Raw genomic sequence first — 21840 nt, 5'->3', positions numbered from 1 at the left:
AACTACCTGAAAGGAAGATGTGGGGAGCTGGAGGTCGGCCTCTTCTCACAAGTAATTAGTGATAGGATCAGAAGGAATGGCCTCAAGTTGCGCCAGGGGAGGTTCAGGTTGGCAATGAGGAGCCATTTCTGTCAGAAAGAGCAGTCAGGCACTGGGACAGGTTGCCCAGGGAGGTGGTGGAGTCACCGTCCCTGGGGGTGTTCAAGGAGAGGTTGGACGTGGTGCTTGGGGACATGGTTTGGTGGGTGACATCGGTCGGACCAGATGATTTTGGAGGGCTTTTCCAACCCTAACGATGCTGTGATTCTATGACAGGAGCCGGGCCCGGGGCTAGGAAAGGCTCCGTGCGCTTTTTGGCGCTGCCCCCTCGGGCGGCCGCGCACCGTGCGCTTTGTGGCGCCCGGCTCTGACGGAAGCGGCGGCAGGGCGGGCGGCGGGGCCCTTCCGGCGGGCTGCCTGCGCCTCGCCCCACCGCTGCCTCCTCCTCCTCCGCCTCCCTCCTCCTCCTCCTCCCTCGCCGCCGCTCGGCGCCTCCATCCTGGTACTTCGGAGCCTCCATCCTGGTTTCTCAAGTGCCCGGACCCAAAACAGGAAGTAAGTGCGCGGGGGCCTGCGGGCTGACAGGGCCGGCAGCGGCCGGGCGGGGCCGGGCTGAGCTGAACCGAGCCCAACCGAGCCGAGCTGAGGGGACCGGGAGATGGAGGCGCTCATGGCCGCTCCCTTCCTCAGCAGCAACCGAGCCGGGTTGGGTTAGGGCCGGGCCGGGCTGGCGGCGGGCTCGGCCCGCACCGCCGCTCGCTGTGAGGGCGGCAAAATGGCGGCGGCGCCCCGCGACCAAATGGCGGCGCTGGCGGCCGGGGGGCAGCGGGGCGCTGAGGCGCCGCCCCGGGGTCGTTCCTTCCCCGACCATTTTTCTCCCCTTTTCCATTTCCCAGACCCCTCGTTCTCCTTGTTCTCTCCTCACTTCCCTTCTCTGGAAGGGATTTGAGGGGTGGGGAGGTGCGAAATTTGGGGAAAGATGGAAAAGCTACCCAAAAGCGGCTCGCTTGGGGAGGGCGACCCGTTTTTGTGTGGTGTTGATATTTTTGTTCTTACTGTTTTCGTTTTAAACTCTTTTTCTCCCTTACTTGGATGTCTGTAATAAAAGGCTACCTGTGTGAATGCGCTTAGATCCCTTGATTTCCCCACTCTGGGACTGTGGTATCCAAAAGTTTTGGCTTCCATCTGTTTTGTTGCATTATTATTATTTATTCAGTCAGGGTTGTGATTTGAGGTTCCTCGGGGCTCTGTTTTTCACTGGGTTCTGCAGTGTGTAATCCCCGAGACAAGGGGTTTCATCTAAGAGCAGTGCCAACCTTCACTACATTGCAATTATACTCCGTTTTACCACAGCGAAGGAGCTGTCCTGGGAGAAGCTTTTGCTTTTTCTTCTTTTTTTTGCCCTTTTTGAGGTTTCTTTATTCTTGGTTGTGCACTTGGGCATGGTGAAGCGTATCGTACTTCTACTCCTTGGCTCACAGATCGTGTTTGTACGCCCCCATTCACAAAGAATTAACATTGTTCAGACACACCTGGCCATTCTGAATTGTGTTGAGGTAATCAAGAAAATCTTTTCCGTTTGCCAGCACTGCTCTGGCAGGAGATTTAAGTTGTTTTCTTGACAGCATGGTTAAAATCCCTTTACGAGAGCAGAAGATACAGTCTTTACAGACAGGTTTCCATCAGTGCAGAAAAGGCAACAACTTAATGCTTGCTTTCTGGGCACTTAATATTTTTTTCTATATGACATTGACTTATCTGGAAGACTGAACATTAATAAAAGCTTCTTAAATGTAAAACCTCTAAAAATGCTTATTTTTGTCTTAAATGTTCAAAATTGTAAAACGTGAATGTAGAAGAGACAGTGACCTCCCAAACACTTCCCATGTTTCTATGCTGTACCTTACAGTTTTGAATACTCTATTATTTACAAGAGTTAATTCTGTGCTCATCTGTCCATCAGAAAAGCAAGAGAGTTGTGGTTTTGTTTATCAGTCTTATGCCTTCTACAGTTAGGATAACAATCATATTTTGGATGCTAATTTTCTGCCTGCTTACAAAGGTGAAGATGTTACTGCTTAATGCTACGCATGAAACTGGATTAACATGAAAGAAAAAATAAATTTGAGTACATATCAGTCTTACAAAGATTCTTATCCATGTTAATGTACTTGTGCCTGAGCCATTTTCTATTACTGAGAAGAGGGGGAAAAAAAAATTGTTTTTTTTTTTTTTTTTCAACAGCCGTAACTTTGCTGTGTGTATGTATGTGACATTTAGAGCGTACTCAGTGCTTTTTATGTAAATATCAATGGATAGGCTGGATCTCCTGGAGTTCTGCCAACTGTGCGTCAATGTAAATGAGAACAGCTTGTCCCATTGTCTACCATATATTTCTTCTGGTGATGGTCTGCTTCTCTAAATACCACAGATAAGTAGAATGTGATTGTTTTTATAGGACTGCAATCTCTTGCTGATACAATTTAATAAATCTGTGCATGTTGAACTCAGGTCTTCGGCTCCTGTTTGATATCTGCCCATTTCGGTCCCCTTCTTGCCTGTGCTGCTGCAGCTGTTGAAGTCAGTTCCTCTGTGATGCCTTTGTAGATTTGAGTGTAACCACTTTGGTGTGGGGAAAAAAGGGATTTTTTTCATCAAATACTGCATCAGAGCATTGGCACTAGTCAAATAGAAAAAACTCACAACTGTGTGTAGGAGTGTTGACATCAGAAAAGCCGTGATATTGGATACACTAAACATCCAGGTTTTGTTAAACCAGGAATGACTTCTTCAGTTGCATTACTCGTGAATGAATGCATTGAAATCCCAGTGCATCCAATGTGAGCATTCCTGTTAAAACCTCAGTAGTCCCTTAGCAGACTTCGTTTTTTGCTTCACAACAAGTTTAGTGAAATACTCCTTTTGCCCAGTGTTAAGAACACAACCTTTAGTACAATTACATCGTTGTAAATCTTTTAAAATTTCTCAGTCCACAGCCTAGACATAAGATTGAGCTGATAACTAGGCACAGTGACAGAATTCTGTCTGTAAGGGAGAAATATGATTTCTTAGGCATGCTTAATTTTTACAGCCCACGGAACAATTCAGCCCATCTGTCTGATGAAGATGATTAAGAATTATAGGAGTTTTGTATTAAAACATTCCTCTTTTTGTAATTCAGAATAAAATCAGCTTTGCTATTTTCTGCCTAAATTTGCTCTGTGTTTTCCCAAACAAATAACAGCTGTATTTTATGGCTAGAGTGGAAAATTTATAATGGAATTCTATATTAAATGGTTCTTGTAGGCAAAATATTTTTTGCATCTCATTGGTTGTGTGTTGAAACCCATTTAAAATTATCATGAGCTCTTAAGAATTTTTGGTTTTGGTAAACACACAAAAATCTAAAAATTCAAAAAGTGCTTATTAAATTTGCATCTATTTCTGAGCTGTTAGCTTAGAAATTGGTGATTATTGTCTTCGCTGTGTTTCATAATACGCATCCACACAGTGAGTGTGTGTGCGTCCAAGACTGTTCCCTTCCCTGCAAGCTAACACCCTCCTTCAGAACATAAAATTGGTGGCAGATTTTTATCTGTAAGGAGCGTGTTGGAATGTAGCATTAAAAAATACTTGGGTCGTGAGTTTAAAATGCAAGTGAGCTTTTTAGTTTTAATAGAAAGCACTGCATTTTCAAAAGCATGTATTCGCTAAGTGAAGTTATGAAAAGTTCTAAATTCTGCTAAACGGAAGTGGTATGGCACATCCTAAAAGATCTGTGTGGTGTTAGGGTAATGTTTAGCATGACTTTGGCTGTCATCTGGTGAAACATTAGGACATGGGGTGAGTACAGTGTCCCTGCAACCAGCATCAAGGAAACCTGCATCAGAGGGTGTTGGTGCCTGCAGCAGCAAGCGTGCTTTCTCCACTGCATTCCCCGTACTCTTTGAGTGGTCCCACTGTACGTTACATGTGATGAAACTCCAGCATATGTGCTCATTCTATTGTAAAGTTGTGATTTTTGTAAGGTCTGGAGATCTGCAGACTATTTCATATTCACACAGGAGGAATCACTGCAGTGACCCACGACGTTTTTGTCCTCACCTTTCAGTCACCAATTCATATCTTCATAGGTTAGTGATCGTGTCCTGGTGGAAATGCAGCCTGAAAGAACCAATTTTTGTAGTTGTGCAGTTTAACTAATAAAAAATAACATCCAAAATACCCATTTGGCTTTGATTTTATTCTTCACGTTCTTCGCAGTCAGTTTTCAGTTGTGATTCTGCTTGATCCATTGAAGTTAATGGGAATTCTTTCATTCTAGTGAAGGATTTGGCTCTCCCTGGTTCATCACAGCTTGGTTATGGTTATTACCTTTAGCCAGATAACTTGAGTTGTGCTAAATCTCAACTATCTGACACAACGCGAGTCATTTTTAGAGAGCTTGCACCTACTGTTGGGATAAACTATTCTTGGGAGGTTGGCAGAAGGTTATAGAAGTCCTGAGTAACTGAAGAAAGAACAGCGCAGCTCTGATAGGTATTCAACTTGCAGTGTTAATTAAAAGGAAGGAGTGCTCTTCTGAATCTTTTGCTGCGGGTGGTGCTGTAGTTTCCTCTGCTTCTAGATGTGTGAAAATAACTTTAGCTGAAGTACGTGATTGACATAAAGATAGCAGACTAATGTGGTTAAAAAAAATCAAAGTCTTTGCAGTGGTGAGAAGAAAAATAGATTCCTTCAACTTACTATAGGAAAAAAAAGCCTGTTAGTGTTATCTGTTCACATACATAATTAAGGAGTAATCTGTAGCATTTGAAGTAACTTTGCTGGGAATTTTTACTACAGCATTCTCCAGAGTAAAAGTTACCCAGAAAATATATATGAACATGAAAAAGAGAATTGATTTCTTTTTGCCCTCCAAAATTGTCTAATTTTTTCACTATTCAGCGGATCGATGGACAACTCAGAAATGGGTTGAAAAGTTACGGTCTACTTAACCAGCAACACAACTTAGGATTTCTTTCTTCACCTTTTAGAGTGAAGGATACCTCGTTTGGTTCTTATAAATCAGTGTCATGGCCGTGCAGCAAGCATCACTTCTAGTGAAGGTAGGGCTTTAAAACGTAGAAGCAGATGAATGCCAGGGAGGTTATTGCTTCCTACACCTGCATTTGGCAAGGAGCTGCTGCTGATGGTGCACGAAAGTAAATCTGAGAACCTTCTGACTTCAGGCATCAACGATACCTGAAATTTTTCGCTTGTTCAGAAGGGTAATAGCACTTCAGTCTAGAATCAGTCCCTGCACAAGCTTATAGATGTGCCAAATTGTCATCAAGCTTTTCTGCTGAAGCAGTATCAGTAACATCACATGGTTGACTTAAAATCCATGTTGTAAATTCTACATATGTATGAATATAGTGATATCATGGAATCTCTGTAATATAATTACAATTTGTAAGAGCTGTAGTTAATGGAGGTTAAAATTCTTGATAACATTTGTCTGTGGCGTTGAAGTTAAATGTAATTATTTTTGTTGGTGGTAAAATGTGAGAAAACCCATGAAAAGAATTGAAAGGACTTCAAAGAGAAATAGGTGATAGTTACTTTCTATAAAGCTCTGCCAAAGGCAGTCACCAAACCAAGGTGCTCCAAACTGATGAAATCATTGCAAAACTTCTAGATATTTTAGATGTTAAGCATTTTCCCTGCAGAAGCATTTCATTTAGCTTCTCCAGGGGAAAAAAATACATTTCTTTGTATATGAGTGATTAGAACTTTTTATTTATTTTTTTCAAAATCAGTAGCACTACTAGTTTACCTGGAAATTCTTACAGGCTGTGGGTTTCTGCGTGGTATTTTTAAGGTGGGAATGAGATTATCAGAAGCACTTAGTATTGCCCCGGTTTGCTTGCTTCAGTCTGTATTGCTTACCCTAGGCAACTTAGTAGCTGAGTAATTTTTTTTATAATGGTGATACACCCAGCTTTTCTGTTGCTTGTGTTGTTTCACTGGTAGAGCAAAACCACCAGTATTCACAAGTTATTTATACGTGTGGAAGGAGAAGAAAACTTTGCAGCTTAGCAGTCTATAAATAGCCCAGCTATGAATAGTATGACTCCAGAAATATTCCTTGCTCCTGACTGGCTGTAGAAGGTTACATAATAGTAAAATTATTCAATGAGAAATGTAACAAATACGAGAGAGACAAATAATATGAGTTGTGGAGAATTTAGAAATGCTGAAAAAGCAATGTCATAGCTTTCTATCTATTTTATTTGTAAATATTTATGATATAATAAAAGATTGTAAATGTTTCTGAATAGGGGAGTTAGTATTACGTATTTTTAACTAGACAGGCAGCTTTGAAACTACCTGTTATTACTCTTTGTGATGTATAAGTGTGCAGAAAAAGCAATGGCAGGTAAATCTCTAACTCTGGAATTGTTCATGGGAAAGAACAGATAGAGATTTGGCATTGTCTGTTGAGTTTAAATGGGTTATTTGAGGAAAAGAAGGCAGCATTATGGACTAAGTGGCAGTCTGAAGAAAGCTAATCTGTGTATTGCTTTTTCAGGGTTGAGTATGAGCACAGTTAAAGAAGAGTCTGACACAGTGACGATAGACACCGTGAACTCCGTGACTCTGACTCAGGACACTGAAGGAAACCTTATACTTCATTGCCCTCAAAATGGTATGGAATTGTTTTACGTAGGGTTTTTGTCTTATTTTTTTATTGATCTGACTCTTACCCACCTCTAAATTATACAAGCTGTTTTGATTGTGTTTACCCTGCTGAAGATGCTTTCTGTTTCAGTTTAAGTAAGGATAAAGTGTTACAGGAGATGTAAATCCGAAAAGTATGTATGTATACCTGACAAGGTTATAGCTGTTCTGTTTTATTTCTGTGCAGATGTGTTCTTATAACCGAGCACATATATAAATTTCTGTAGACTTAAGGTTTTCTTTATGCAGCAGAGAGATAATTTAGGAGGGATAATGGGCTGTGGATGGAATTCACAAATAAAACCACACAGAAAACATATATGACCTGTTACTGCCTATAACTTATGCTAAGGTCCTGGGCAGCACTAAAGCTCTGAACCAACCTGTCCCATTTGCTTCTACTTCTGTTTTGGTCTTTGTCTGCCAGGTTTTTCTCAGGAGCTCCACTTTCTAAACAGAAAGTGACCTGCTTTGTTTTGTTGTTAGAAACTGATGAAGTAGACTCTGAAGACAGCACTGAGCCTCCCCACAAGCGGCTTTGCTTATCAGAGGATGATCAAAGCCTTGATGACTCCACTCCGTGCATTTCTGTTGTTGCAGTTCCAAGTAAGTTGTTTTAAGTTTGTGTGCTCCTGAAGCAAGTGTTTCTATTAGTAAGAATTAAAATTATTTGCATACAAACCAGAATGTTTTGTATGTTTTATTTACAAATGTTACTAATATCATCTTTACCTCTCAGTCTTGGATGTTTTTGCAGCAACTTGTATCTACGCAGTACTGGCAAAATAAACCTGCCTTAAAGCTAGAGGACTGCAGGTACAGGTGTATTGAATTAAGTGCAAGGATAAGTGAATGAACAACAAAGTAAATGCAATTTTCCTTCTAAGAGTTTGCAAAACAGTATCAGACAGTATAGTTAACATTTCTGTGCTTTGTAATATTGAGAAAAGTCATGTTTGTTGCAAAATATATGGTAATCTTAATCTAGACATACAAAGAGTAGGCTGCATGCTGAATTTGAGTCTTAAAAAGAGTACTGACTATTAGGTAGTACAATAGTTAATACAATTTCCCTAGCAGAGACAAAACCAGATGTAGTGAGTTAAAGTACCAATTTATGATACCTCGAGTGTCTATTTATTTGGTGGAACTTTACAAAAACCCTTAAAATTAAAGGTATTGCCAAGTTGTAGGAAAACTAGGAGAAAAGAATGCAGCCAAAAGATTTGAAAGTCCTTTAGCAAATGGAAAATCCTGAAGATAGCACCAGAAAGAAAGCACTGATACAGTACCAGATGTTTGCACCAAATCAGACATCTTTTATTTACATGCTTCATATTAGCTCCTGGCTATAGTCACATGTAGAACTGAAGGTTTCAAAACTATATATATATTTTTTGAAGAAGAATAATTTGTAATCATCTTGATGCTTTTACAATGCCAGCAAAATCATACTAAATAAGGCTCCTTTAAAATGTTCAGAGCAAAGGTGGAAATTTGTAAAAAAAAAAAAAAAAACAAAACAAACAAACAAAAAAAAAAACTATAGCATTCATAAAGAAATGTTACAAGAGTAAGGTATATAGCTAACTTATCTATTCTGAAGTTTCAGAAAATGATCAGAGCTTTGAGGTGACCATGACTGCTACCACTGAGGTAGCTGAAGATGAGATTAATGAAGGGACTGTTACTCAGATTCAGGTACAGTAAAACTTCACAATTGACCTAATTTTTATGTACATTGTTATGTAAATGGAAATGAAAAGAGAAACAGAGCAGAAAAGGCTTATTAAATGAATAAGGTTATTTTTAGTATGAAACTGCTGTATTTGAGCACAGATCTTGTTTATAAGTGTTCCGTAAAAATGCAGTTTAATCGTTTTATTTATAAAAGTGATGATTTGAATCTAACTGCCCAAGGAGTGATACAGTAAACAGTGGTAGGTGTAGCCCTCCAATGCTAATTATTTGCTCTGTGGGAGTCAGCACAGAAGTAGGACAAGTTTATCTATTATTTCTGCTGCTATTTTATTATAAATTAATCTTCACAACAGGCCTAAATCTGCTCTATCTTGTCACACAGTCCTCATAGTTGCATTCTGTTCTCATTGCGGGTATACCATGTTTAAAAGTTCTGTATTGGAGATGTTGGTCGCAGTCCTCTTTCCACCAAAGCCAGTGAGAATCCAAGTCACTAGAACTTAAACAGGATGAAGACAATTATTTAATTAATTCCCACAGCATCTGTGTGTTAAGGTGCTATATCTTACTCATGTGTTTTAAGAAAGATGAATGTACTTCTAATAGCAAATCTAAAAGTGGCACTTCTTGAGTAGTCAGCAAGATGAACTAGGTGTGATGGTTTCCTTTCCTTTAAGTTATGCTTCCATGTTAGATGGAAGAAGGTGATAGAAAGATCCGAAGATATGACTGGGTGATTCCATACTTGTCTTTTCAAGATTCTTCAGAATGAACAGCTGGATGAAATCTCCCCAATGGGCAATGAAGAAGTGTCAGCTGTTAGTCAAGCCTGGTTCACAACCAAAGAGGATAAGGATTCCCTAACAAATAAAGGTAGGATATCTAGAATAAGATTCTCCCACACTGTAAGAAGGTAAGCTGTTCCAAGTGCCTCTTAGGAAACATTTTGCAGTTTGCATAAATAAATCTCTGGCATTTTTGCTGAAGATATTTGAGAAGACTGATTCTAAAACTGCAGAGAGATCTAATACATTAAGTTTTCACCATCCCTCTTAGACTTCGTATGCAAGAAGAAAGCTGGAACCCCAAATACTCTTGGAGTGGAAGAGTGGCCACAGTTGAGTAGTGGCCATAATAGAGAACTGCTGTAGGTAAAGTGTCCCAGCGCAGGTGGGGCAGACAGCTGTGTGTTTGTTCCGTTTGCACTTCGGCCTGTTTGAAAGTTGGGAAGCTCCAATCACAGGGGAGGTACAATGTGAGAAAATGAGTTTGTGCTCAGGTCAACACATCTTCCTCTCAGTAGGGCTTAGTGGTCTGACTGCTCAGTTGTGATTCATATTAAACAGTTTCTGGAATGGAGTGGGGATTATGCAGACCAAGACCTACTGAAGTAACTGTTCCTACTGCTGAAACTGCCACCCCACTGGCATATTTCCCTTTCAAAATGATCATGTAATTTAACAGTTGCTGAACTTTAGAGATTTTTTTTTTCTGGGTCCTGCCTCTTTCCCCCAGGAGGCATGCCTCCTTTCTAAAGGCTGGGAAACAATTTCTATAATGTCAAATGAAGACATGTCTCTGCAGTTTCCTCAGTCTCTCTGCTGTTTTTCTTGTCCCAACCTTAATGCTTCACAGGAAAACATCTCTTTCAGTCAGTCCAAAGCAAGATCTTTTTTTATTAAAAAACTTGAGGGGAAAAATGGTTTTCTCTCACTGAATCAAATGATCTCTTACCCCGTGATTTCTACTCCAGAGGGCTGTTGAGCCAGTGAAAAAAAAATGTGGGCAAGGCATGCAGAATCTGGGTGTTGTATATGGAAAATTCAGAGGAAGGGAGCTGAGCAGTGCGGTCTGTGTCCATTACATTAACTGGTCCCAAATGTGCAGTTGCTTGTAACAGATTTCTACATCCTTGGTATTTATTAGATGTACAGAGCTTCTAAATTTTTTAGTGTTTTGTGCAGGGATTGTGTGAGAGGTAGGATAGCAAAGATATATCCTTTTAGATCACAGTACAGAGGCAGCCTGGTAGAAACCGTGTGCCACGTTTTTTGCGTTTTGGGGTGAGAGGAAGTGCAGAGTGTGCCATCTTTTCAGTAGCTAGTGGTGAAGGACTTTGAGAGCAGCGCATTTTCACCTGTGACTGAAGGAGCAAGTACTGGTGATTTGGCAGAGAAATGACTGCATGTGGGTTGGTGACCTTATGTGTGATGAGTGTCCTGTTACTCATGTTAGAAAGTTTCTGCATTTGTTCCTTTTGTAGCTGTTTTCACAGGCATATCAAGCGGCATTTGTAGTTGTGAATGAATGAGGGCACTAAATCTAGTGATTGCAATTAAGAGAAGTAATTTTGGGAAGACATTTCCAATAAAATATGCTCAGAAAAACATCTGTGAAACCATACTAGCTGAGCCTTTTGTGGGGTTTCCATGCTCTGTCACAGAAATAAGCTGTGAAGGAATCCCACTGTGCATCTCCTTTTAGAGTATCTCGGAGTCTGACAGGTGTTGCCTGAGCTTCTCATTTTGTAGCAATCTCCACCTGATAAGAATGCTTTTTTCTTCAAGAACTGTGGGGATAATAACCCTGGCTCTGAATATGCAAACATGTGAAGTGCAAAATAGACTTCCTTTCCTAAAATAGCTGGAATTTCATGTAAAGGGTAGCTGTGTCCCTGTAGAGGTCAGTTCAGGTGCTTTGATAGAGGTGTGAATCTCAGCTATAGCGATAGGTTATCGTTCTGCCTCTGTAGCTGTGGAAGAAGATACTGAAACCATCAGACACAAGGGAAGAGTTTTCTCTGATCAGTTAGAACATAATTAGTAATAACGCCTGTACTTTTCATTATAATTGGATTTAAGTAAACAGTCTCTCTGGTGCGATCTGCCTCTCAGCTCCAGTAATTAGCAGGCTGAGAAGGAAGTACCCTGATTTTTCTGAGCAGAGATGGGCAAGTAGCCAGCACTCACCAGTACTTAAACTGGGTCACCAGCCTAATCTTAATTATAAGCAATCGTTGCTATTAAGTATGTTATAAGCTTGAGGGGAAAAAAAGAAAAATTTGTATGTAAATTTGAGGGAGGAGTGTTTTAATGTTTTATTGAAAAACCCCAAATTTGATTTTTTTTTTTTCCTTGCATAATGTCAATTGTTTTTACTTTTAAAGCTTAGCTGGCATTGAAGTTACTAAGGGCACAGACAGAGGAAATAAAAGGTTTGTTTCTATTCACTTTACACTTTTATTTTGGGAAATAAAACACCTTGAGTCTTTCTTCCGTCTGTGACCACTGAACGCTATTCCCAATGCAAAAAAGAGAGGATGCAGCTTGTGAGAAGACACCTCTATGGACAGGACTCCAGTGGGTAGCACTGCACACATCTTGGGAAGCAGTAAGGCGTATAAGAGAACCCCACAATGCTGCTAATTTCTTGAGTAGTACTGTGAGTCACATATCAGGTCCCAGCTTCTGGAATCATTCGAGTGCATGGAAATTTCAGCTGTCAGTTTAAAGAGAAATTTTCCAGTTGTGGTTGAAGAGAGAGCCTGAAAACATGACTTGACAGCACACAGAGGAGTCTGTGCTCTGTGTTTTAAAAATTTATGGTTTTGAGAAGGGGTCTGACATGCTTTATTTAAACATTTTTTGGCAGTTGACAATTACTGAGGATGCTTTAGCTGTTCTGAAATAAACTAACTAAAATTAAACAGATGTTAAGTAGCTAAACTTAATATTCCATTTTCTTCCTTAATTGCAATACTGAAGCATGATTTTTCTGATACATTGTTTTGCTGACTTTCACTTTAGTTTCATTTCTGTTTTAAGGCCATAAGTGGAAGCAGGGAATGTGGTCAAAAGAAGAAATTGACATTTTGATGAGTAACATTGAACGTTATTTAAAGGTATGTGTTAGAGTATGTTATCTGCCAGTTGGTGTAGTAATGGTGCTCCTGCTAGAAATCAACTTTCTTCAGCACTTCCCGGAATGTGTTATACACACTTCTGATCAGTACATAGAAATGGTCATTACTTGTTTGAAATACATAAGATAATAGTACACAGGAACAAAGGCTACCAAATGTAACCTTGTAAAGCTCATTTTCTTTACAAAGTGTTGAATACAACTTCCAGATTCCTTCAATGCCATATTTGTATTTGCTTTTAGTACACTGATCGGATGCATGTATCTGCTTTCTTGCCATTAATATATCGGTGTCAGAGTTCAGTGTAGAAGTAGGCATGCAGTTATAATGCTGACAGTGATAATTGCCAATAAGTCATATTTGTGGTAGGCTTACAGCTGAGAATATTTGAGCTGAGTGCTTGTAGCTGAGAATATATAGCCTGGATATTACAGGTTCACCATCCTTCATTTGGGGATCCAAAAAAGCCCTGAAATGAGTCATCATTGGTATACAAATCCCTCAGGACTAGTTGTAGAAATCTGTTGTCTGCCCACACCTGTATTACAGTTTCTCCCACAAAATCATTCAAGTATTATTTTCTAAATCTAGGTGAGCATTGTTAAGCTATCTAGATGACTTCCTTGAGTTACTGCTGAATCAGTTGATTCATACTTGATTCATACTTGATTCATAGTTCCCCATTTATCTTGTTTCTTGTCTTTTGGAATTGTAGTTTAAGCTGAAATCAAACTAAAGCTTTGCTTTTATGCTTAACTCCAGTGTTTTTGTATAAAAATCTACTTTAAGTTTCCATCTGAACAAGAAGAGTAGTTTAATTGGAAAAATTGCTTTCAGATGAAGAATATCCAAAATTAGGTAATAAATGGATACAAAACCATTCAACAACTTCCACTTACGTGATCCAGGCTAATTCCATCCAGTTGTCTTTTCTATAATGTTATAAATGACACTTCAGCTTTTGATAATAAAACAACGCTGGAAGGATGGTATGTGGATGAAAAATCTCCCATGTCTACTTGAACTTCAGTGTTTAAAAAAAAAAAAACACCTAATGTTCAAAGATTTGTTTTTAAAGTAGCTATTTCATAAATACTTTCAATTCTGGACTGTCTTATTTGGAATACATAGAAAGTTTCATAATAGCATGCTAAGCTTCAGTTCATAAATGTTCTGCTTCTTGATCTGTAGGAGACTTTATCTAAGGTTTTTTTTAAATACTTTCCTCTAGGCCCGTGGAATAAAAGATGCCACTGAAATTATATTTGAAATGTCAAAAGATGAAAGAAAAGATTTCTACAGGACAATAGCTTGGGGTCTGAATCGGCCTCTCTTTGCTGTTTATAGAAGAGTTCTTCGCATGTATGATGACAGAAACCATGTTGGAAAGTATGAAAATCTCTAATGCTGCATGGTTTTATTGGTATGAGTAGGGCCATGTGTTTAATGTTTGACATGTTATACACGAGCCAGAAGATACTAGCCAAACAGACCCAGCTCTTCCTATGTGACCTCTGCTGAATTCTGCTTGATCAACCTTGATAATAGTTAAGTTGATGGTATCCACAACTTAAAAGGCAGGCTGCAGAGGGGATTCTGATGCAATTAGAAGACTTTGACACAAGCATGGATCTGCTGAGGTATAGTTTCCTTCTAGAACTGTGACCTTGAGCTAATTGCTCCTAATCCCTATGCCCTTAGTTTCCCCTATCTGTAAAGCAGTGGGTATGGTGTGATCTGGAAGTGCTGCTAGAGGGCATTAGGTTTTAGCTTTTAAACGTGGTTGAAAATGAAAACATCATCTCAATGGTGATTTTTTTAACGGAATTCTGCCTTATGGTGGCTGTAAACTGAGGAAGGAAAAAAATAGCTGTTTATTTGAGAGACTAATACATGAAATTTTAATTGTTTTTAGAAATTAGTTCAGTAAGAATGGTGATTTTTAGTGGCAAATGAGGAATCTTAGAAATGCAGTAGCATGAAAAATGGCATTTGTTCTTCACGTTCTTTCCAAGCATCCTTAGCATTGAAATTGTTCCTTAGCATTGAAATTCCTTAATCTCTTGAGGTAATTAAAATTTTAATATGTGGTTAGTGAAACAAAAATATCTATTCTATGTGATTTTTATTAAAAATAATGTATTTTTATTTACCTGTCACCTAGGTATACACCTCAGGAAATTGAAAAGCTTAAAGAGTAAGTCTTTTTAATAAAAAGTTCATGCTATCTTTTTTATATTTAGTAGCTTGAATAGTTTTACTGGGATTTGTTATGTGAAATAACTGAAAAGTTGCAAGTGAATTTGAGTGCTCCAACTCTATCAGAAAAGTGTGGTCAGTAAATTAATCTGAGGAGAAATGAAATCTATGTTTTGATTATTTTGCATATTTTCTAGTGTCTATTCAAGAGTTACGCAACATGCAACTAAGTTCTAAAATAAGCCTTCCGTTGAAAACAGCATTGCAGATTTTTACAAGCCTGGTTGAGCTCAGTTGTGGTTGTGATAAACAGCCTTTCCCATTTCTTAGGAAACCTGATGAATGGTTATTTCTAAAGAAAATTATAGGGGAAATACTACAATACTACTCTTGACCAATAAAATATGGTGGAGAGGCAGAAATTGTCAATAAGGCTCTTAGATTTTTGCCTATTAGGTCAAGGGGTAGGAGCTGCAGATGTTACCTGCTTTTGCAGCTTTACTGGTTTGACCAGATTGAAGAAACCCTTTTGGACTGAAGGAGGGCAGAGTAATAAAATGTAATTTTATTACATTGTGTTGGTGGATTTGTTTGGATCAATTTAGCTGGTTTGTGTCATTCACAAGATTCTTGTGGCTCCAGTTGTGCCATAAGTAGTTGTGACTCAGCATGTTAAGCATCCCTGTATTGTGTGGGGGAGGAAATGTTAAAATTATGGACGTGATTTTGCAGTGTTTTGCCTCATTTAAATTTTAGGATGCCTGGGTTTTCATCAGCCATTACTTAGATTTCTCAAGCGGTCTCTGTACCACCTGAAACTCCTTGAGGAAATTGAGTGGAATGGATTTTGTATGTCTATCTAAACGTTCATATTGTGTTTAACACAGTAATTAAGCTTCACAACACACCTGTAAGACAGATGCTAAATGTTTTATAAGCAAGTGTCCTGAGGCTTAGCTCCACCATTCTAGAAGAAGGCTTCTAGAAACACACAGAAAAATTTGCAGTGATGGCGGAAAAATACATTAAGAAAACTATACTGCAATATCAAAGTGCTTCCCCGTTCTCTCTTTAAGCCTGTGATCTGCACATTTATCCTGTTTTTGTAGAGAATAATGTTGTAATCTCATAACTGGATATGGTGTTAATGAGCGTGTTTCTATTCAGGCTGAGAATAAAGCACGGTAATGATTGGGCCACGATAGGAGCTGCACTGGGGAGAAGTGCTTCGTCTGTGAAAGATCGGTGTAGACTGATGAAGGATACTTGCAACACAGGTAAGGTAAACACCTTAAATGTCTAATTAAAGTGTCTAATTAAAACCCTGTTGCCTTTGTCAGTGATGCCTTCAGAGATGTGTAACTCTGGACTGGGTGACTTTATAATGTGAAATCTGGTGACACTTTTAGAATGCACTTAGTAGAGATGTCTGCTGTTTCTCTTAAAAATCAGTTTTGTAGCCCATTATCCATCAGATGTTTATGCCACTGGAGCATATTTTACAGAGGTGGATTAAGAAGTATTTCCCCTTGTGTTGAGTGTTCACAGACATGCAGAGAAGAGACGGCTGCACTTAAGGAGTAAAATATTATGTGCAGTGTATATATTCAAATGCAAGGAAAACTTATTCAGACCTTAGGTAGTTAAGTAAGTTAGTAGTTAAGGTAGTTAATTAGTAAATTAAGCTGTTACGTGATTAATTTACTTCAACTCATGTAACTCAGGTAGCTTGCACCGGTTTGCTTTGGTGAATACTTTGATCAGTTCTGCGGGGTGTTTTGTTCATACGCAAGAGGAGAAGAGACTAAAACTTGACAGCAGAATGGAAAACTGGAATTATGCACCTATTAAGCAAGAATGGATATATTATAAATTGTCAGTATGAAAGAAAGTAAGAAAGTATGAGTGTTAATACTTGTCTGGATTAGGCAATAACGATAAATATCAGTTGACGTGTTACAGAACAGAACAGACAGTATCTGCTGCTGGCTAACTTGGAGGGCTTGTCTCTCTTTCAGGAAAGTGGACAGAGGAAGAAGAAAAGAGGCTAGCAGAAGTAGTTCATGAGCTAACCAGCACGGTACCAGGTGACATTGTCACGCAAGGTGTATCTTGGGCTGCCGTAGCAGAACGGGTCGGAACGCGCTCTGAAAAGCAGTGCCGCTCTAAATGGCTCAACTATCTCAACTGGAAACAAAGCGGGGGAACTGAGTGGACCAAGGAAGATGAAATAAATCTGATCTTGAGGTTTGTTGTTTTAGTTGCTTTTGAAGGTTCAGAATAAGTGATGCTAGCAGGATTCCGTTGGGGTCCCTTTTGCTGGTTTCTTAAACTCTAAAAACTAGAACCCTCCAGAAGTCACTGCTGCATTTACAGTTCCCAGAGATTTATTATTGAACGTATTTTTTGTTTTTTGTTTTTTTAGTGAATTTTAGTGCTCGGGAAAGGTGTCAGATTGAAAACCCTGGAGACTGCAGTCTTCTTTATTCCACAGAACAGGTACAGCACAGGCAGCGACCGTGCAAGCTTCCCACACATTGCCCCACCGATGCGCTTTAACCCTTAACTGGAGGGTAGTTCAGTCTCCCTGCCCGTTCAGTCCTTGGCCTCTCTGCTGAGATGACCAACAAGGGGCAAGTGTGGTGGTGGTTTCTGTGATGTGGACATCTCGTCTACAAAGAACTAAGCTGAGACTGCAAGTGAATTTCATGTAGGCCGCCAAACACTGATGGGATCAGTGCTGATTAGCACTTCAGATGGTTACACTTGAATTAGCAACCTGGTAGTGAAAATCTCAGTAACTTTGGAAATCTTTTGCTCTCTCCAGTCCTCCTCCCATTTCAAATGGCTTTAACTCAGACTTTTTAGCCAGGGGATTTTTATGGGTTGATTGGGTGGGAATAAAAATCCAAGGCATATAGGGAATCTAAGCATTACTTACAGAGCACTATTCACTAACTTCCTGAAGCTGTTTGAGTTGAGTTCATAATGAGTACCCTGATTCTGCATTTTAGTATGTGCCGGATATAATTCTTAATATTTCTGTACAAATGGTATCTGTTTAGTCTTAGTTCAGATATCCTTAACTCATCCTTCAGAGTTGGTTTTGGTAGCTTTTTTATCCTTTTCTTTCTTTCTTTTTTTTTTTTTTTTTTAACTAGTGAGAGTATTTGGTACTATTACTTGGTTTATGAAGAGAACTTTTCTTAAATTTTCACAAAAATCCTTTCCCCTCTCCCTGTTCTCCTCTCTTTCATGTGCTCCAGGTACAGATGAGCTGGAGGCAGTTCAGAGAGATTTATAGTATTCAGACAAATTCTGGTAGAACCCAGTGTGTGCATAACATCTGCCAGAACTGTGAAGATTGTCCCTTATCTGGAGAGCTCGATGGGTTTAATTTATGAGGAACTGTTTAGTATTGTAGCTAACTTCATCTACTTTGGCTAAGAAGCATCTGAGAGGAGGCAAAAATTCATTTTAAGGATGGATGAGTGTTACTTAGGAGAAAACAGAAGTAATTATAACATGAAATTAATTAATTGAAAGCTCAGGGTGAATCTCAGGAAACATTTCCTGCCTTGGAGATGTGTTTGGGGAATGGTTTTCTAAAGAAAAAAGATGCAAGCGCCATTGTTTGGAATGCTTAACAATAATCTGATCAGAGCCCTAATGTACGTGTAATAAGGAGAATAACCTTGCATGGCAAGGGGATGGACTGGATCACCTGAGAGATCTAGTCCATCGTCTGTTGTTGATGATTCTGCTTGACCTCTGGCAGCGTGGAGCCTTGGGAGCCTGTCAGTTGCTGAGCTCAGGCGGACCATTCACTAGCATGCCGTTTGGCCTCTGTTACATCTGACAAGACCAGAGATGTGCAACAGCCCTTCCAGTCTGGAGGGTAGTTTCTAACAGGTAAATCTGTTCTCTGTCTTGTCAGGATAGCGGAACTTGAAGTTTCTGATGAAAATGACATCAATTGGGATTTACTAGCTGAAGGATGGAGTAGTGTCCGCTCACCGCAGTGGCTTCGGAGTAAATGGTGGACCATTAAAAGGCAGATTGCAAACCACAAAGATGTTTCATTCCCTGGTAATGTACTAGTTGCACACTTATCTTCTGAAAGCTCCTTTCACAAATGTCAGAGGAATAGGGCTGCATTTTGTTGTCTGCTTAAGCATTGATGGCCCAAGAGCACGTTGCTCCTATACTGGAAGTTACTGGCCCCTTATATCTGCTGGCTAAGTTGCACCAACATCCAGTCCCTTATATGTTTCGGTTGAAACAAGCCAAGCTGATTTGTACAACTAAACAGTAGATTTTGCCAACCGCCCTCACTTTGGCTGAAGTGGGAGCACATATCTAAGCAGCTCAGCTGGCAGATCTCATGGTGATGATCTTTGGTATGGAGTGGAGCACAGGGGCCTCTTCAAGTGGGAGAGTCTGGCAGTATCGCTTCAGGTTAGATCTGTTACCTTCAAAATGTTTAACCACACAGTTTTTATTTTATGTTAATTGTAACAGAAGGCAGATCTGTTACTAGCTGTATGGTGAGTAAGAGGGGAAGAATTGAGATTATAAAGCTCCCTTTATTATGTGTAACTCATAGCTTTCATTCGTGGTTAGAGAAACCAGTGCCTGACACAGGATATTTCAGTTGACATGAACTTTCATTCAGTCCTCCTTTTCTCTGTGTCGGAGAGAGGGGAAAAAAGTCAGAGACACAGAAATGAGGTGTGTAGCAGTTCCCTTATACTGAATGCTAGAAAAACAGGACTCAATTTTTGTTACCTTGTATATTTCAACTGCTCCCTCAGTGGGACCAAAGTAATAGTAGGGAAGGTAGGTGGGTGCTTTTGTTTGAGCAGTGGGCCACTGTGTGTGCAGATGAAGAATTGCAGTGTAGCTGCTGAGATGAATTCTGTTTCTCGGTCCCCTTTTCCACTGACAAGTCTGTCAGTCTCTCAAATCTAATTCCATCTTTTCTAAAATTGGAGGTTTTATTTGTGATAGCGGCATTACACAGCCAGTGGTACGGCATTTAATTACAACTTGGGAGGATATTATGCTTGTTCTTGAAGAGGTCCAAAAGGTTAGGAGCTTTTCTGTATTTTCCAAGCATTTTAAAATGTCTAGGTTCCTTGAGAAAGCCAGGTTCACTCCAGTGGTTAACTGTAAAGGTCTTGTATATATGTGCTAAATGTGTAGTTGAAAAATCTCTGAATTGTTTAGGTTCCAAATTCAGGAAGATTTTGCTGTTTTTCTCATCTTGGTTAAATCTCACATGCACAATTTCAAATGTCCTTCTTCAACGTACTTTAGCATCAGTGTTCTTTCTCTCAGTACTTATAAAGGGCCTTAAGCAACTGCATGAGAACCAAAATCCAGGACAACAGCTTTCTGAGAACAGATCTGGAGGTGGATTACCAAACACTAACTCCACTTCGGGGGTTCAGCACGTGCAGATTCGGGTGGCTCGTTTAGAGGAGAATGCTGGCAACGCTTCAAGCCCAATGACAGCTTTGCAGATCCCAGTCCAGATAACACATGTCTGTAAGTAGCTGAAATGCATGGCTCATTGTCCTCTAATGAAACCTAAAGCATTCTTTTGTTAAAAAGGTGAAGGAGGAGTTAATTCTGCTGTGATCAACTTCAGATAAGGATTCCTGGATTCCGTTTCCCCATTTCTAAATTCGTTAGGCAAATTTAGGCACTTCTGTGACAGTAGGCCCTAGAAGCTGCAATTGGAGCAGCTGCACCCAGGGGTTACATCTCTCTACATGGACAGAAGAGCATGCCACATAACGTGTTCTTTCCAAAAGCCTCTTCTGAAAAGGCTTCTTGAGAACATACTGAAGTCTGTTAATGAAGATGCAGAATATAAGTGTAATCTACCAGTTTCTTCCGATAACTCTTGTCCGTAGCAAGGAATATAATGTACCAGATCTCCTTTTGTAAAATGCAGACACCTCTGTGCCTAACATCTGATGGAGGGGCATTGAAGCAAGAAGGAATATAATATTTTTTTCCAGTCTTGTTCTGCATTATTCAGTTACTTCTAAGCACAGAGAGTCTGGAAGGCATTAGTCGCTGTGTTACACAGATGAGTTTAGCTGATGATCTGCCCTAACCAATCTGCTCTAACCACTTTTTTTAAATTGTTGCTTCCCATCCTCTTAAGGATGAGCTTTGCTCATTAGCAAACATTTGTTACCAGCTCTACCCCGACTGTAGTGCTTATTGTTTGGTTTTGTAGCTAATCTTATTAAGTTACTCCAAGCCAGTCACCCCGTATGCAGCCTGTCTTTTCCATTGTCTGCTGTTCTTAAGTGTGTCATTTGTGAATTTTATTAAGAATATTTGTTGCTTCAGTCTTGCTGATTAAAATGTTAGCTAATAGGGCTTCAGCATGTGAGTAGAAAGGCATTTGGTAACTAATTTTCTGTTTATAATTTCATTCGATTAGCCAGTCTTAATGAATTTAAGTGCCATCTTCATTTTGTCTCATTTATTTCTTAATTAGAATTCCATGCAACGTCAACCCAAGAACTTTTTACCTGCAGTAACAGATCTGTAGTCTCATACTCAGCCAATTTTGGTCAAAGCTACTGGTTTTTGATGAGCCAGCTGGTATTCTGTAACCCTTAGTCTTTTCTGTAATCCTGTAGTGGGAGTTTTGTGATCTCACTTGCCTTTGCATCTGCCTAACAAGTCTCTTCCCCGTGTTAGTGTGCTTTCCTGAAGAATTTGTGTTTGTCTAATCAAAGTGAATGTTGTGTCTTGTCTGCCTTTTTCTCAATCCCTTGAGAGCTGAACCTGTTAATTAGCCAATTTCAGCTGCATATGAGAGAAGGCTCAGCATTTCAAAGGGGTAATTCCTATAAGCTTTATGAACATAATTGGCTAGGTAACAGGCTGCATTTTACAGCTGTCTGCTACTGGATGTCAGGAAATCTGCAGCAGGAAACTTTGAACACGCCACTACATTAATCAAAATTGGAGCTCCTGTCCTCTTAGAGACCAAAATTAGTCTACTTTGAAGCCACAGATTGTGAGATGGAAAAATTTCCAGTGCTTGTAGCATTGCTGTCTTTATTAAGTAGGTATTTTGCCCTTCTAGTATTTATGGCATTACTGGTACTGATATAAAGAATTAATTTGCCTCCTGCCTTCTGGAACTTGTGAGTTTTTCAGGAATTAAAAATCATCATTATGGTTCTGAACAGCGTTTTCAATGTTTTTTAAAGCCTTATGTGTGA

At 39.6% G+C, this 21840-nt stretch overlaps 1 protein-coding gene across 1 annotated transcript in view; it reads left to right on the top strand.

The window, feature by feature from the left end:
* The first annotated feature begins 529 nt into the window (after window positions 1-529).
* Window positions 530-21840, top strand: part of DMTF1 (cyclin D binding myb like transcription factor 1) — a 28383-nt gene continuing 7072 nt past the window's right edge. The window contains exons 1-12 of the mRNA XM_032194440.1: window positions 530-594; window positions 6614-6730; window positions 7249-7368; window positions 8369-8463; window positions 9222-9336; window positions 12288-12364; window positions 13617-13774; window positions 14550-14582; window positions 15752-15861; window positions 16603-16831; window positions 18522-18673; window positions 19925-20134. Coding sequence (XP_032050331.1) covers window positions 6622-6730; window positions 7249-7368; window positions 8369-8463; window positions 9222-9336; window positions 12288-12364; window positions 13617-13774; window positions 14550-14582; window positions 15752-15861; window positions 16603-16831; window positions 18522-18673; window positions 19925-20134 — 1408 coding nt within the window. The 5' untranslated portion in view covers window positions 530-594; window positions 6614-6621. The remainder of the gene's footprint in view (window positions 595-6613; window positions 6731-7248; window positions 7369-8368; window positions 8464-9221; window positions 9337-12287; window positions 12365-13616; window positions 13775-14549; window positions 14583-15751; window positions 15862-16602; window positions 16832-18521; window positions 18674-19924; window positions 20135-21840) is intronic.

Source organism: Aythya fuligula, chromosome 1, assembly GCF_009819795.1.
Source record: "Aythya fuligula isolate bAytFul2 chromosome 1, bAytFul2.pri, whole genome shotgun sequence".
NCBI lineage: Eukaryota > Metazoa > Chordata > Aves > Anseriformes > Anatidae > Aythya > Aythya fuligula.
Note: the sequence above shows the minus strand (reverse complement) of the source record. Positions and strands in the feature narration are given on the sequence as shown.